Below are 16463 nucleotides of genomic sequence, written 5' to 3'. Positions count from 1 at the left end.
TTCAAAGACTTAACTTATGTACAACAATTCTTATGAACTAAGGTCGTAATCGTCACCTCAATATACTAGGAACCTTTTTCCTCAACTCTCAAGACTTTCTCTAATCTTCAATCCACAAATTGAATAACTTCAAATTGCCCTGGAACCACTATCGCTATCGGACACCTCTTGTTGTTCGCTGCTATGAAGTTCACCTCGGTCATCTTCACTTGCGGTTTGGACTTTATACTATGAGGTGACGTCACAATTCTGATTGAGATCACTCCCCTCATTTAAATACTTATCGCTAACAGTTAACTTTTCCTTTCTGCCTGGCAGCCTATTTCCCGACAATACTTGCTAACCTTTTACATTATTCTTTTTTACAATTTTTCAGGATGTTTTATTCTTTAAGGTTTAGCAAGTTCCTAAGTTGTGCTTGTGGGGCTCACCCCACAAGCACAACTTAGGAACTTGCTAAACCTTAAAGAATAAAACATCCTGAAAAATTGTATAAAAGAATAATGTAAAAGGTTAGCAAGTATTGTCGGGAAATAGGCTGCCAGGCAGAAAGGAAAAGTTAACTGTTAGCAATAAGTATGTAAATGAGGGGAGTGATCTCAATCAGAATTGTGATGTCACCTCAATATTGGGTTGAACCAAAAGTTTGTTTGGGTATTTACATAATCACTCGTCTGTGGTGCCTCTGTTGTGCTTATCAAGTTTTAACTTGTTTAGGTTGACATTACGAATATCTGCATATTTATTACGTAAGTTTAATTACAACTATTTTTAAAAATTTTGTTAACTTTTAAGAAAAAATAACATTAAAATGGAAGATAAGAAGGTGCATTTTCGACATCTGATGCTCTATTATTTCTGAGAAGGAAAAAAATGCAACAAAAACTCAAAAAAAAAAAAGATATGTGCTGTATATGGGGAGGATGCAGATACTGTATTGAACATGCTGGAAATGGTTTTCAAAATTCAGGGAGGGAGATTTTTCTCTCAAAGATACACCTCGGTCAGGACGACCTTCAACCATAGAAGATGAGTCTGTAACGGCTTTAATTCAAAATGATTGGCATAAAACAACACGAGAGATAATCGACATCTTAAAAATATCCCAAACATCTGGCTAGCCTTGGATACACTTCCCATTATGATATTTGAGTTCCCTATAAGTTAAGTGAACGAAACCTTATTGAGTGTGTTTCTGTATGTGATTCACTTTTAAAATGCAATGAAGATGATCCCTTTTTAAAGCGATTAATAACAGGTGATGAAAAATGGATTTTTTACAACAATATTCAATGCAACAGATCTTGAAGCCAGGTGATCCTCCAGTGCCACAACCTAAAACTGGTTTGCATCCCAGAAAAGTAATGATTTCAGTTTGGTGGGACTGGAAAGGGGTTCTTTATTACGAGCTTTTATCCAACAACCAAACAATTAATTCCAATAAATATTGTCTCCAACTGGATGAACTAAAGGCTGCAGTGCATCAAAAACATCCGGAACTTGCAAATTGACGGGGAGTGGTATTCCATCATGATAATGCAAGACCGCACATGACGTTAAACGTGCGCCAAAAACTTCTAGACTTTAACTGGGATGTTTTGAGTCATCCTGCATATTCTCCAGATATTGTTCCATCAGACTATAATCTTTTTTGTTCATTGCAGAATAATTTAAATGGCATAGAATTTCAATCTCTAGAAGGTATCAAAAATCATATCGATAATTTCTTCAATCAGAAACCCACCCAATTCTACACAGACAGAATTATGAAACTACCCGTCAGGTGGCATAAGGTTATCAAACAGAAGGATGAATACATTGTGGATTAAAGGTTTTTATTTATTTCAAAATAGTATACAGTAATACCCCAAACTTACGCGATAGGTGGGACAGAGCGATAACCGCATAAGTCAGGGTATAATTTCGCATATAAATACATAAAAATAATTTTCAATTGGGGCCGGAGACTAAAAAAAGCAATAATTTAGAAAAAAAATGTTTAATAAAATCTTATATAATATGTTATATATATATTATCTTATTATACAATTTTTCACAATTACTTGATTATCACACCATAATTTTAACAGTTTCCATCTCAGTGATAATACTGTGACGTTTATGAATGATGCTTGAATTTAAAGATTGAGCATTTTTCGCAGCTTTGAGAATTTTTTCTTTACCTTTTATAATTGTTCTAACCGTCGATTCCGGTAGATCAAACTTCTTTGCCAATTCACAAATTTTCATTTTTGTATCGAAGTCTTTAATAATGTTAACTTTACATTCCAAAGATAAAGTTTTTCTTTTCTTGTTTGATGCTGAAGAATCAGTTCTACTTCGTTTGGATGACATAGTAGAGTCTCTCGAGTCTCCGTAGATATAACAAACACAGAAATAAATAACACAAAATAAATTGTACCTATGCGTCAATTCCACGCGACACGTCCGAACAAGTAAGCTGAACAATAGTGTGGGGGGAGTGAGTAATCAAGAGCTGCGTGGCGCTGAAACAAAAGACGAATCGGTGAGATTTGAAAATCGCGTAACTCCGGGTTCGCATAAGTTGAGGTATTACTGTATTTCTTTCTAAAAACTGAATGAACTTTTGGTTCAACCCGATATAAAGTCCAAACCTCAAGTGAAGATGACCGAGGTGAGCTTCTGTTAGCAATGAGCGTGGTGAGCTTCGTAGCAGCAAACGACAAGAGGTGTCCGATAGCGATAAAGTGGTTCGAAGGCGATTTTGAAGTTATTTGATTTGTGGATTGAAGATTAGAGAAAGTCATGAGAGTTGAGGAGAAAGGTTCCTAGTATATTGAGGTGACGATTATGACCTTAGTTAATAAGAATTGTTGTACATAAGTTAAGTTTTTGAAATTTTTGTCGAGTTCCAAAGGGGAATAGATTTAAATTAGCAAATAGATTGATTCTTATTGATTTTTTCTTTGAATAAATTTGTTGTTGATTGTTACTAAATTTTTGTACATAGTCGTTATTAGAATTATTAAATATTGAATTTGATTTTGACTAACTTTGTCATTATTTAATTCGGTGCACGCTTAAAGTCCAGGCCTGGCACATTAACACGAATCCGTGTAAAGTACCCGTTAGGTAATGGATATTTCCTGCACAAAGTCGTGTCGCTAATCATTGTAAAAGGCATAAAAATAACTTAGTACTTTACAATATTACATGTATTCAACATACAGGTATACCTCGACTTACGTCGTTCCCGATTATACGTCGTTTATCAAAAAAGTATATAGAAAAATAAAAATCAAGTTTAAGTCATTTTATTCGACTTTGTCTGTCCGCCACAAATATTGAAGTCGTAATATCACTAGAAAAGCGCTTAAAGCACATAAAATCATATTAAAATATATACATTTACAAGTATATACTGTATTTACAGTACACGCATTCGTAAATTTAGATTACTTTTTATGTACTATATCAAAAACTAAAATTTGTTTGTAAGCTTAAAATAGATCCTTATTAACCATACATTATTAAAAATGCATTAATAAATGAAATACAGAACCGGAATTGGCAATTTATGGTTTAGCCTAGTGACAAGTAGATTTGGAGACAAGTAAATTCGACTTACGTCGTTTTTCGACTTAAGTCGTTCTCCTGGAACCAATTACCGACGTAAGGCGAGGTATACCTGTAGTGGCCTTCTGTAGTGTAATGTATGTATTTACATACATTACATTACACTACACAAAAGCCTGAGAACATTACATATGTAATGTATGTAAATACATACATATGTAATGTTCTCAGGCTTTTGTGTAGTGTGTGTGGTATGACACCTGTGGAGGAGAGAATGACAGGTACAATAAGCACCCTACAGATGCCTTATTTCCTGAGTGAGTTCTGTGTACTTGTTGAATTTTTCAGAGCTGTGTTTTGTATATTGTGAGTGTTTAGAATGGATATGTCTATAATGTATGTGATTTTATTGCATTTGTCAAGGAGTGTGATGTCTGGTCTGTTGTTGTAAATTGTTTTATCTGTGATTATGGCTCTGTCGTAGTACATTTTGTGCGTGTTGTTTTCTAATACTGTCTCTAGAATGTATCTGTAGTATGGTTTGTGGTTGTCTAATAATTTGTGTTTCTTTGCAAGCTCTCGGTGTATTATATTTGCTACTTGATTATGTCTATGTAAATAATCTGTCTGTGCCAAGAGCTTGCAACCAGAAGTGATGTGTTGTATGGTTTATGGCATGATGTGACAGCACTGGACCAAAGAGAAGACCAATACGTTGTGAGTTGTTCTGTGTATCAGTGTTTGTTTTGTTACCAATTTGTCTGTAAAAGTTTTTTTCATTGTTTGTAAATAATTTATTTTGTTGTTTTCGTAAGGAACATGTTTTGTGTCGTTTGAGTCTATGTGCTTTGGCTGCAAGTTTCTGTTTTAGTGTATCGACGTATTCTGTAATTTGTGTGTTGTGATGTTCATGTTTTGTGTGTGTTTTGATTTTCTTGAAAATGTTTTTTGTGTTGTTTCTTTAATTTGGGTGTTATGTTGTTTTTAGTGTATTGTGTCAGCCTGCTTAATTGCTGTCTAATGTCATTTATTTGTGCTTCTATTCTCTGCCAGGCAGGCTTGTGATAGAATTGTGTTTTGTGTGTATCTGTCTGCGATTGTATTTTCAGTCGATGTTGTGTCACTACTGTGACTGCCCCAGCATAAACTAATGCATGGATATCTGAGAGTGTAGAAATTGAATGAATGTAGTGTGGTAGTAGATGAGTGTTTATATAATTTAGTGTTTTTTCTACTTCCTTTGACATGATTTTTGGTATTCGTTGTCTTTGTCTAGGATCTGTACCTGTATATTTAGTGAGTGTTTTCTGAAATAGATTTAGTTAATATGCTCTCACATATATGTCTATGTTATCAGTGGTGGATGAGGAAGTGTGTGTAGTATCATTAATGGTAGTTGTTGTACATGTGCTGTAATCAGTGCTTGTTGCTGGATTATCCTGACAGGTTACGTAATCTTCATTAAAGTTAAATGTTTCTGTCTGTTGATGTATTTGATAAGGAATCTGTTGTTTGATAAGTTCGAGTGTTGTTTGTGGGATAAGGTTGTTGCATATAATTGTTCTTTTTTGATCAACAACCCTTTGTTCGTTGACAGTGAAGTGAGGATAATGTTGCGTGAAACTATGGTGTAGTAGTTGTCTGTATGCTGTCATGTTTGTTTTGAGTTTTGTATTTTGTAATTGCGTGGCAAGTACGGATGATAAACTCGTTCATTTCTGATGTCCATTTCATCCATTGGCGTGGTTTTCCAGCCTTTGTGGTCTGTGGATGCATTGCCACAGAAACACCAAGGCTAGGTTGATTCCTCACATCTGTTGAGGACATTGCAGTAGCCATGCTTGGGCTGGTGCTGCTTTTACTCCTGGTAACCAAAGGAGACTGTGGCATATTTTTCAAATATTAGCCTCTGCCTAACCCACGCATGCAGACTTGTTAACCCAGGTGACGTCCGAGCCGGTATCAAACTCATTTATCATGGTAGTAACCAGATCTATCTGCACAGAATGTGGGTATGGTCACTCTTAGCTTCATGATCACCACCATGACCAGGTGGTGACCATGGGAGAATTATTATTATTATTAGATTTCTAACTTAATAAGTAAGGAAATAGTTAGGCTATAGATTTTTGTAGAAGGGAAAATAAGCTCACTTTTTTTTTAAATAAAAATGTGAAAAGGTAGTCTTGGTGTTTTTTCTTGGTGAAAAAAATTCTTAAATAGCATTTTAAAATATATATAATTATTACAGGTGTGTATAATGTTATTTTCTACTAGACATAGACACAATTGGGGAAAATAATAAAATAATCTCTCTTGCAAGTCACCACTTTGTCAAGGTAAGAGCTTAATAATTGCAATGAAGTATAGAGAAATGCCAGAAACAACACAAGTTTCTAGTAAAATTTAAGGAAAAAAATGAAACAAAACATAACCCACAAGTGGTGTCTGATCCAGAATGGACAGTTGCTGAACAGTATCTGTTCTCTGATGTCAAGCATATGATCTATAAACACTTAGCTTTGGTTAAGTAAGCACAGAGGTGCAGAATATGTGTGGTTGGGTGAACAAGATTTGGAGAAATAAAAGCAGTCCCAGGAAACTTTGTGGTAGAAAAATATGGCAGTGTGGCAAAAATTTTACAATAAAATGGAATAGGATTTCAGCTAATTCTATAAACATTTATAGGGGAAATTCACTAAAAATAGTGATCTGAAGTTTAATAACAAAGCAAGCAATGTTTCAGTTTGATTTTTAAACAGTTCACTCATTTATTACATCAAGTTTACAATTGTATATGCTATCCTATAATAATGATACATGCTAATATTAAAGTGTTCTTTTATTTAATTAAATTAAAAACATTTTTACATTAATTTATCAGTTTAGTGTTGCACAACAAATTATACAGCAGGCCTATTCAATTATTTGTGATTTAATTTGAATTTTCCAAACTACATAGTAAGAATTGTTAATTTGTTTATAAATTGTTTTATTTTGTGCATTAGTGTACAATAATTTTTGGACCTGAAAATATTCTGCACTCCTATAAAAATCATACCCATTTCTGCAGAGAAAATAAAAATGGCTGTCAAACATTCATAGCATGATACTGGCTCTGACATTGTCCACGTTAACAAGGCCCATGTTTGTGGGTTAGGCAGAGCCTCATATTTGAAAAATTTACTACAGTCTTCCTTGGCCATCAGTGGCAAATGCAGCACCGGCCCAAGTATAGCTACTGCATCACAAACACATTCACTACCTCACACACAATGGACAACACTCGCCAACCCAGTCAATGCAATTCGGTGGCAATCCAGCCACCGGTTACAGAGGTCTGTAAACATTGCCTAACACAGATAAAGCAGACTTAAGAAATGAATAAATTCATCGTTCATCTACCATACTATTACAAAACTAGAAACAGACATGACAACATAAAGACAGATACTACATGACAAATTTCTACAAACTTTTGAAGCCAAAAAACAAAATATGTCTACACTTTAGTTTTCAATTTTCTTTCACCATCCATTCATAATAAAAATCTCTTAATGAACAATCAATAAGAATTTCTTTAAGTCCAAATTCTACTTTTAGTAAGAGTTTGTTATATTTAAAAATTCATAAGTTTTTCACATGAAAAATTGTGCATATTGAATTTTATTTGGTAAAAGCTGTAAGTTTATTAAGCTAGTTAAAAAAGGTGTTTGACATCAACAAGTTATGATTAATGAAAGCTTTTGAAATATTCCGAGCATTTAGAAAGGGTGAATGCATTAATTTCAAGAAGAAAGAAACGTTATCCAAACTACGGCAGTCTCTAGTCGATAACCCGAGGCAAGAGATTGGCATAGGCTCGACTTAAATTTTGGTTAATAATGTGAGATTCTGAGCATGCTATTAATTGGAGATTGATGTCAAATCCATAAATGTTAGAACTTTGTCATTAAGAATTAGGATTATTATTTCTAAGTTAAAAACGAAGGAAACTGGTAAAATTCACTTCCTTCTCAACGGAAGTTTGACATTCTTTTTGTTTTCCCTTATCTTCATAAATTTTGAGTCACATACAGTCCAGTTACCCCTCTGTAAACCCTCACTCTTCCTAAACACGTGGGAATAATACAATTCTCTCATTGGAGAAAATCATCAAAAAAGGGGATTCTTTAGTATCATTCGGGGAGTATGCCACGAAATTCCATAGGAGAAGGACGTATTCCATATCTGCTCCCCACGGCCAATGTCCATAACTAACTCCCGAAGTTCATTCAAAGTTTGTTTATAAGTTCCTAAGTAGAAGAAAATGTTTATTGAAGTGCCGCCGAAGAATTAACCAAAGATAAGAACATTCACACAGAATCTATTTAGATTCTGTGTGAAGTGTGAAGAATATAGAATATATTTTGAGGTAGTATGATTTTAACTCGAAATGTGATCTCTCTCTCTGCGATATCATAATTATATCTTGAAGGTTGAACTTGTATGTTTTTCCTTTGTTTTATTAAATAATCGATTATTTTATGTTAAAGAAATGTCTCATTATGTCTGAATCAAAAATTCTCATCCTCCCCATATTGATTCGTGAATGCGTGTTAATCCGCGTGTAATAAATTCGATTAACTGGTGTCGAGGATCCTGACGTGATTTAGAACTTACATCTAGATCTTTTTAATGGTATAAAAAGCCCTCCGAAATTTTAGTGAGCCAATCTAAAATTGTGTGCCAGTAAGTGACATAGGACAAAGCCTATACCCTTGGCTTCTCACAATAACGTATGTAATTTATTTAATTTATATTTTCATTTTAATATTTTAAAATATGTAAACTTTGTTTGTTGAACTTTATTAATATATGACAAAAAAAACAAAGCAATTATAGAAGTGTGGAAGACAAAAATATCAATAATACTTGTACAATCAATAAAAACTTAATTTGTTATTAACTAATCCCAAATAATTAATTTTAGAACAAGCTTAAATCAAAATTTTGATTACTTTTAAAAGCCAAAACATTATGATCTATGTAATTCCTTATTGAAATTTCTATGATAGAGTTTTCAAAACACTATATTGAATATACGTTCACAAATAAATTGACAGTAAAATATTTTATTTTGACAATTCAATCACATTTAATGAAATCAAAAATAGCAACTCTACAATATTACACATTTTATTCATATCTGGTATTTAAATTTTTCAATTTTAATTGTCGATACATGAAAATACTTTAAACACAACACCAAAGATCACAATTACAAATTTAGTATAAAAGTTATTTCTTTGGATATAATGAAGGAAGTCACATTTTCGTTTTTTTTTTTTTTACTTATAATAAAACACTTTAAAAGGGTAAAATACTGGACAATAGATTACTTGAAAGTACAAAGTGAAATTTATGAAGGTGTATAACAACACGCTTCACACACTTGAAAGAACAATTATTTGTTTTCCTTATAAATAATGTTTTCTTCGGATATAAATGTTCTTGGCATTGGAATTTATTATTATTTTAATTGTCGACGTCAATAAAAATGTCGAAATAATTTGATAAACCCATATTTACTGCTAAGTAGTTAATTGCTATTTTCAAGTGGGAATTTTCAGACACATTTTTTACTTTCCTTATAAATATTAAAACTATCGTCAATTATTATTTATTATAAATAACTATATTATAATAGTTTATTAAATATACATTTTATAAAATGTAAATTTTTTGTTTAATCTGTAGCATTTTACTAATTTCAATTTACACATATGTATAGATGATACGTCATCTCTCTAAAAATCTTTTTGTTCATAAATTATTTTTATGTTCTAATTTGTTTTTTAATAACCTTGTTCCATTTAAATGGGGAAAAAATTATGACAAATGAGAAAATAATTTCAATAAGAGTATTTCACAATTATAATAAAAAGAATCAAAGATGCCATGGAATTAAAAAATTATAGTAAAAAAAGTATTAAGCTCACATAAGGATATGAATTATGCAAAATGGAGTTTACAATGGATTTCTTAATGATAAAAATTAAATATAAAGAATTATTTGCTTCTCCCAAAGGAAGAGCTGGAAAACTTAATTACTTTTTTGTTTTATAGATGTTATCATCATCATTTGTAGCATAATGAGTCTATCTGTCAATACAAAATTAATTATTATTCGATAAAAACTGTTATAAGGATTTATTAAGTATTATCACAGAAATTAAAGGAATTATATTTGAAGATCTCTCTTATCCTTTATTGAATACAACTAGCATAGAATAAATATCTTCTTTACTTTCTATATTAATCAGAAATATTAACATAATAATAAAGACATTTCAATAATACAAAATAAATTAAAACATTTCATTCTTTTTGCTTTTCACCATTTAAAGTATCGTAATTGCCATTTGGCACATTATTATAACTGGTGCTTTTGTCGTCATTTATTTTCTGATTGATTCTGCTACTAAAATCAAAACACGAATGAATTCGTTTTCAAAAGAATCATCCCTCAGTAAATTAATTTTTATATTATAGATATCACTATTTATTCATTTTAAAATAGCTAATAAATTTTTCTTTCTACTTCTTTCATACAATTTTTCTTACAGCTAATAAATTACAGTGCAGAAATAATTTATTTTGCAAAATTTTCTTTTAAACTGTAATAAGAAAGATGTGAATATCTTTTTACAATTGACTACAAATTATTATTATTCTATAATATTAATGATAGGAATACTGTAATTGATTGTAGCAATGATAAAAATCATTGTTTAATATGCCAATATTTTTGGCTTTATTATTATGAATATGATCAATATTTTAAATGAATATTTTGATAGAATCAAACATCAGACAGTTGACCTAATCAATAAACATCTTTTTCTGTAATAAAAAATTTGATCATGTTCACAAACATTAATAGATAGGCCAATTATCTATTATACACGTAACCTCAAGTATCTATTATACTTAAAGATTTACATGAATCATTTAACTAAATCCTCAAGATTCATTTATTACACTCTGTACAGATTGAATGTAAGAAAATTCAAAGAATCAAATAAACAGATAAATGCTCATTTAATATTAAGGTTCAGATTTTCATAACACGTTTGTTGCTACTTATTAATAATTGATATAAATTTATTTTTTCATTAAATTGTAAAATAAAATTAATTTTGAGTTTTGTGCAAATGATTTGAAAATAATGTATACATTGTTTAAGCAATTTGATATTGATACAAAGGCCTATAAACTTTGGATATAAAATAATTTTATAAATAAGAAAAATCTATTAAGCTTTATAATAGTGGCATCTTTGATTTTAAATAAATACATTAATTTTTCTTTTCCAGATTTTTGGGACGTTTTACGTATATATTCACAAAATAACCTAACAAATAGAAAATTATGATGAGAACATGGCCAACAAAATAAATAGATTTCCAGTACCCAAAAATGGCGTCGACACGAAGCAGTAAAAATGCCATTCCCATGTATGCAAATGCTTGCATTTTAAAGATCCACCATAAGAAATCAAATAACATTGTTTGAAATTTATAACTACCAAATCGAAAGGCTTTCTCCATTTGAGATTCTGCTAGAAGGAAGAAGGGAGCACTCAGAAGACAAAGATAATATCCAGCGTGTACTCCATGCCAGAAAGAACTAACTAACATGGTGACTATCATTCTGTAAAAATATAAAAGAGGAATATTCAATTAAATTTTAATTTTTAATCATGCTAATGATTACAAATAAAAATTAATAAGTTTGGAGAATTATAAACATAAAATTGCATCTTAAAATAATAAATAATTTATTTTAAAATGCAATATTATATTATTCTTAAACAAAAGCTGTCTTATGATGATATGTATATCAAAAATAATAATGTAAAATGAATAAATGTATATGTTGCTAGTATTTTTCACAATACAATATCATCATCATATGTACTTGGAACACATTTGAATTGGGAACTTTTTCAATTAAAGTTTTCTTGTTTAAATAAATAAAAATAAATATCATTGTTGTTGCTGGATAATAACAATACAAAGATATAGTATTTGACAAAAAAGTACTATACCTTTGATTTGTATTATTATCCAGCAATACTATATAAAAGGCAATACCAATATATTAAAAAACGTTGAATTCTTAAATTTTATCATCACATTAAGTAGAATACTTTGGACATTCAATTATTAACTGATGTAATGGCACGATAGAATTTGAAGTTCTTAGAAGAGAGAACAATCCTTGGACAGACATTGATGACTAACTTTGCACTGCTATGGAAATTCACTCATTCATTAACAACATATGACCAAAACTGTTTTAAAAGATTATTATAGTGCTATCCACTAAACGTTCTTGTCAAAAAACAAAAAGTAATCACAGATTATTGTTCAAAAACATGACAGATTTTTATACTGCTTTTGGTACATGACTTTAAATATATGTATTTGTCTGCAGACCTTTTTGATTTCTGCATAATATAACTGTTAATACAAACTTTTCACTAAACTATACAAATTAGTTTGGATTAGCAAGAATGCAGTGTAGAAGCAATCAACTGTTGAAAAATTGATTGATAAAGAAGTGCTTACTACACAAATTGAAGTTGCTCAAATGAAATATTCCCAAATTATCATCAGAATTAGTGATTTAAACATGAAAAGAACAAGTAGCAATTAGCTTATCACTGTATTTTATAGGTTACTATCAGCATAACATTTGTTGTAATTAATAATTCTGGCTTCAGAAATTAATTTTTAATCAGTTTTAGTTTATGATTGAGTAGATTAAATTATGGATAATTTAATTTTTTTTCCTTTTTGGTATTATATTTCTCTTTGTTAACTTTAATTATCAATCACAAAATAAACTTTTTGTTTTATATCTGATCGTTTATAAGATTTAGCATTTAGAATTCTAATATTTTTACAATGATTTTATATCTGAGAAGATAAATATATTATACTCTCATACACACTCATTGAACCTTTATCTCCAGTACTGCTTAAATTTTGGAAAACAAACGTTTTTGGCCTCACCCAAGGTCTGCTTCAGGTTAAATGAAAACTGGATTCCAATCTTAGAACAACTTTTGAAACAATTTCAAGCATTGAGTTTTAAAATAAATTTGAACATATGTGCGTGCTATGAAGTGTCAGCAATTTCTTGCTCTTTGCATATGTAACACCAGGCGTGTGAAAGCGCATCAGAAAACAAATGGATGTAAACTCTAAAGCCATCTTTTGAGTTTATACTTGTTTGTTTTCTGAAATTTAAGCAGTACTGGATATAAAGGTTCAATAAGTGTGTACGAGAGTGTTCATAACGCTAGTAATCAGGTTAGAAGATATTGTGATAAATATATTACAACCACTTTTTATACAATTTAAAAATAATAATCTACAACACTAATGTTCATTAAAAACAGAAATGTAGACTACCAAACTGGCATCTTTACTTGTCTTTTACATACTAGGAACTAACCTAAATCACACTGAGGTTCACCTTATATTAGAGGCATTTTGTCTTTTATGTAATTTTACTGAGGTCGTAGCCTCAAATATAAGGTTGAACCTCTGAGTTTTTAATGGTTATAATATATTGCTAAATATCAAATAAAACAATTTTTTATAAATTATCTGGAAAAATAATAATTAAATTTTTTAATATTCAAATTATGTTTTAGATGAAAGGATATTTTGACATGTCAAGATATATTTTTTAGGATTGAAAATCATCTAATAGTAATTTGATGTGTCTGTATAAACATTTAGGTTTAATTATTATGCCTTTTTGTCCTTTTTTAACATTTTTATAATTTATTTTGTATACTAGTACATTCTATTTTGTATACTAGTACATTAACAGGACTTATTATAATAAGTCCTGTTAATATATAGAATGTACTAGTATACAAAATAATTTATAAAAAACATTTAGGTTTTTCATTTTTATAAAATGCATGTAACAATACCATGCTTTGTATTTTATTGTAACAAATGCATTACAATAAAATATGAAGCTTGCTAAGCAATGCACCGGAAAGAGAACTTACTGAAAGTTTTTGAAAAATTTCAAGATTTCAAATTGAAGGAAATAATTACTTCATTTATACTCATACAAGATTTTGTTTTTAATGTTAAGCACCTCAAAGTATAATTAGAACAATCTTATAAATGCAGTTAAAATTTTATTAAAATGGTCTTTTACTATAGCAGACATATATTATTTTAGAGATTTATTTCAAATGTAAAAGACAATATTTCAATTATGCAAGTTTGCTTCATTTTAGTGTACTTATTATTATTAAGCCCACTAATTTCTAGATGTAGAAATTAGTGGGCTGTTAAATATATACTAAGCATTAAACTTCTGATGACGAATAGCAGCTCTAAAAATACACCCAGAAATATATATAATTTTAGGAAAAAATATTTTAATTGATAAAACTTACCTTATTGGCTTGGAGCAAGGAATGTGTTTATAAACAAACATGACTAACCAGTACTGTACAGTGCGGTTCCACGATCTTATTCCTCCCCTTATGGTTGGAGAAAACTCGCTTCCGTATTCATTGATATTATGAACTGTTTCAAAACTGAATTCTTGCTTAGAAGTTTTGTCAAAATCATCTTCACTAAATTAATAAAGATTTCAATATATATATAACTTGATTCTTGATACAAAACTTGATTCAATAATTAAATATTTTTATACATTTATTACAATGAAGTCTATTCATACTTACAATTGCTTTAATGCAGCATAATTTGTTGGACCTTTACCTGGCTGAGGCTCTGAAATTGTCGGATAAGCACCAATTCCAAACATGATACAAACGCATTCGCCGAGAATGAAACCAATGTATATCCTCATACGAAAGTTAATAAATATTGGAGTCATATAAAATATCCGATACCATACAGATCGTAAATTAATATCGTCTGATGTTGCATACTAAAATAAAATTACAATAATCAATTTACTCAATATATTATTGTTATTATTATAGAATATTTTATTTAAAAGCAAATTAACTATTAAAATTATAACTTTTTCTTTACTACCTACCATTTCTGTAAATATAATTTAAAAAGCAGTAATCAAAAATGCAAAGTTTTTACTTCTAGTGAATAGAAGAGATAATTCATAAATGCTGAGACAGGAAACAATATCCTAACCTTGAGTCCTATGATCAAATGCAAACGTTTACTTCACATTTGGATTCCACAATAATGGATCAATAATTTTCTATATGATCATTTGATTGGCCATATTATTTCAATGGATCTAAAGAAATATTTATCTATCTATCTATATCAGGTGCAAAGAGTCCACTAAATTTACTCACTATGCAATATCTATTCAAAAAAATGAGCAACAAATGGGACAGTTTTAGTGGATTTTTATATTTAGGACAAAAATAATATATGGAACATAATGTATTTCAGATAAGGTGGTGTTTTATCATGATAAAAATGCTTTGTCTTCATGTGCTATATTTCATACATTAGAGCATGCTCTTATATCCAAGTATAAAAGCATGTGCTCTTATAGATGGAGCAAAATTGACACTATATCTGCAAAGTACTGTACATAGAAAAATAACTTGCTATTTCTAAAAATTTTCATAGCTTTGAAAGAATTTTATTATTATTATTTTTAATAATTGTTACACACAGAGATATCACTGTTACTGATATCAGTATTTTTACATTTAATTTACATAAACACAGCAGTGCAATGCCTTTATAAACCAAAACTATCTGACACATAAGAGCATACTCTTATTTCTGTAGAAACATGGTAGGATTTTTCATATAGTTGCATTATATTAAGTGTCAAAAAGAACCAAAGACTTGTTTATTACTTTATGTTTAATGATGATCTGCTTCTAAACTCTTCCTAGATTCTTAGAGAAGGCATAGTCTAGGATATTCTAACAAAAGCATTAAACTGGTCTCTCTTGTACTTTCTGTTGAGTACACGCAATTGTCTCTAAACTGACTATCTACAGTTTACACACTACTATAAAATAATCATATTGTAATGCAAGACTTTTTTTTACTATCTAATACCAATATCTTATGATGCAATAAATTTTTTCTGTGATAATTAAACAATCTGCCTACTTATGAAGCAATCAGGTTTTCACTTTCCCTTTATCTAATATAGCCATAAGTAATAGAATAAGCTATTTGGCTTCATTCTTCTTACAGTAATTTAAATGCTAAAATGTTAGTTTAAATTATTGTGATACCAATACATGGAAATAAAAATGAAATTACTTACCTCTAAAGGAAATAGATAATGAAACAAAAGGAAAAGGCAGAAATATATGGGAACAGGCCATAATCTTTGTTTAAGAAATTTTCCACAAGGAACTTCAGAAATATAAGATGTATGAAAAGCATCATGATAAGTTTTGTATTTGTAATAAGGTCCTGCAAATAAAAAAATGCTCTCTTATTAATAGTATAAAATGTTTTTAATATAAAATGGTTAAACAAATAAATATTAACAGAAGCAGGGTTTGTATAAGATGGCAAATCTATAGTTTGCTTAAGTAATGTATGTACTGTATTTATTGAATTTAATGTGCATGCAATATCTAAATTACTATATTAATAAATTAGAAATCTTATTTTATATGCATAATTTAATACTTTTTTGTTGTAAAGACCAGTTTATTGTCTAATTACTAGATGTTAGAGCTAGACTGCTGAATTTTATTAAATGTGTGTGTTTATCTATCATGCTCTGTCAAGTGTGAAACTAACTATATAGTGTTCAATACTATAACATTCCTACCTTAATTCATTTTATGCATGCATTTTTCATATTTATATCATCATTTAATTGATTTCCTTTGATCTTTAAAT

The 16463-nt window shown here is 29.7% G+C and overlaps 2 protein-coding genes across 4 annotated transcripts in view; one reads left to right on the top strand and one right to left on the bottom strand.

The window, feature by feature from the left end:
- LOC111637992 (LYR motif-containing protein 1-like) overlaps nt 1-11033 on the top strand; it is a 27239-nt gene extending 16206 nt beyond the window's left edge. Inside the window, exon 4 of the transcript XR_002758773.1 lies at nt 10917-11033. The gene's annotated coding sequence lies outside the window, so the exon portion shown is untranslated. The remainder of the gene's footprint in view (nt 1-10916) is intronic.
- LOC111637990 (lysophospholipid acyltransferase 7-like) overlaps nt 8806-16463 on the bottom strand; it is a 30443-nt gene continuing 22785 nt past the window's right edge. For all 3 annotated transcript variants that reach the window (XM_023383614.1, XM_023383617.1, XM_023383615.1), the window contains 4 exons: nt 15874-16025; nt 14330-14538; nt 14036-14218; nt 8806-11253 (listed from right to left, as the gene is read on the bottom strand). In XM_023383614.1, the coding sequence (XP_023239382.1) occupies nt 10899-11253; nt 14036-14218; nt 14330-14538; nt 15874-16025 (899 nt within the window). In that variant the 3' untranslated portion in view covers nt 8806-10898. The remainder of the gene's footprint in view (nt 11254-14035; nt 14219-14329; nt 14539-15873; nt 16026-16463) is intronic.

Source organism: Centruroides sculpturatus, unplaced genomic scaffold (genome assembly GCF_000671375.1).
Source record: "Centruroides sculpturatus isolate CEXI.00-Female unplaced genomic scaffold, Cexi_2.0 scaffold1212, whole genome shotgun sequence".
In the NCBI taxonomy this organism is placed as follows: Eukaryota; Metazoa; Arthropoda; class Arachnida; order Scorpiones; family Buthidae; genus Centruroides; species Centruroides sculpturatus.
The sequence above is the reverse complement of the archived record's forward strand: the minus strand, read 5'-3'. Positions and strand labels throughout refer to the sequence as shown.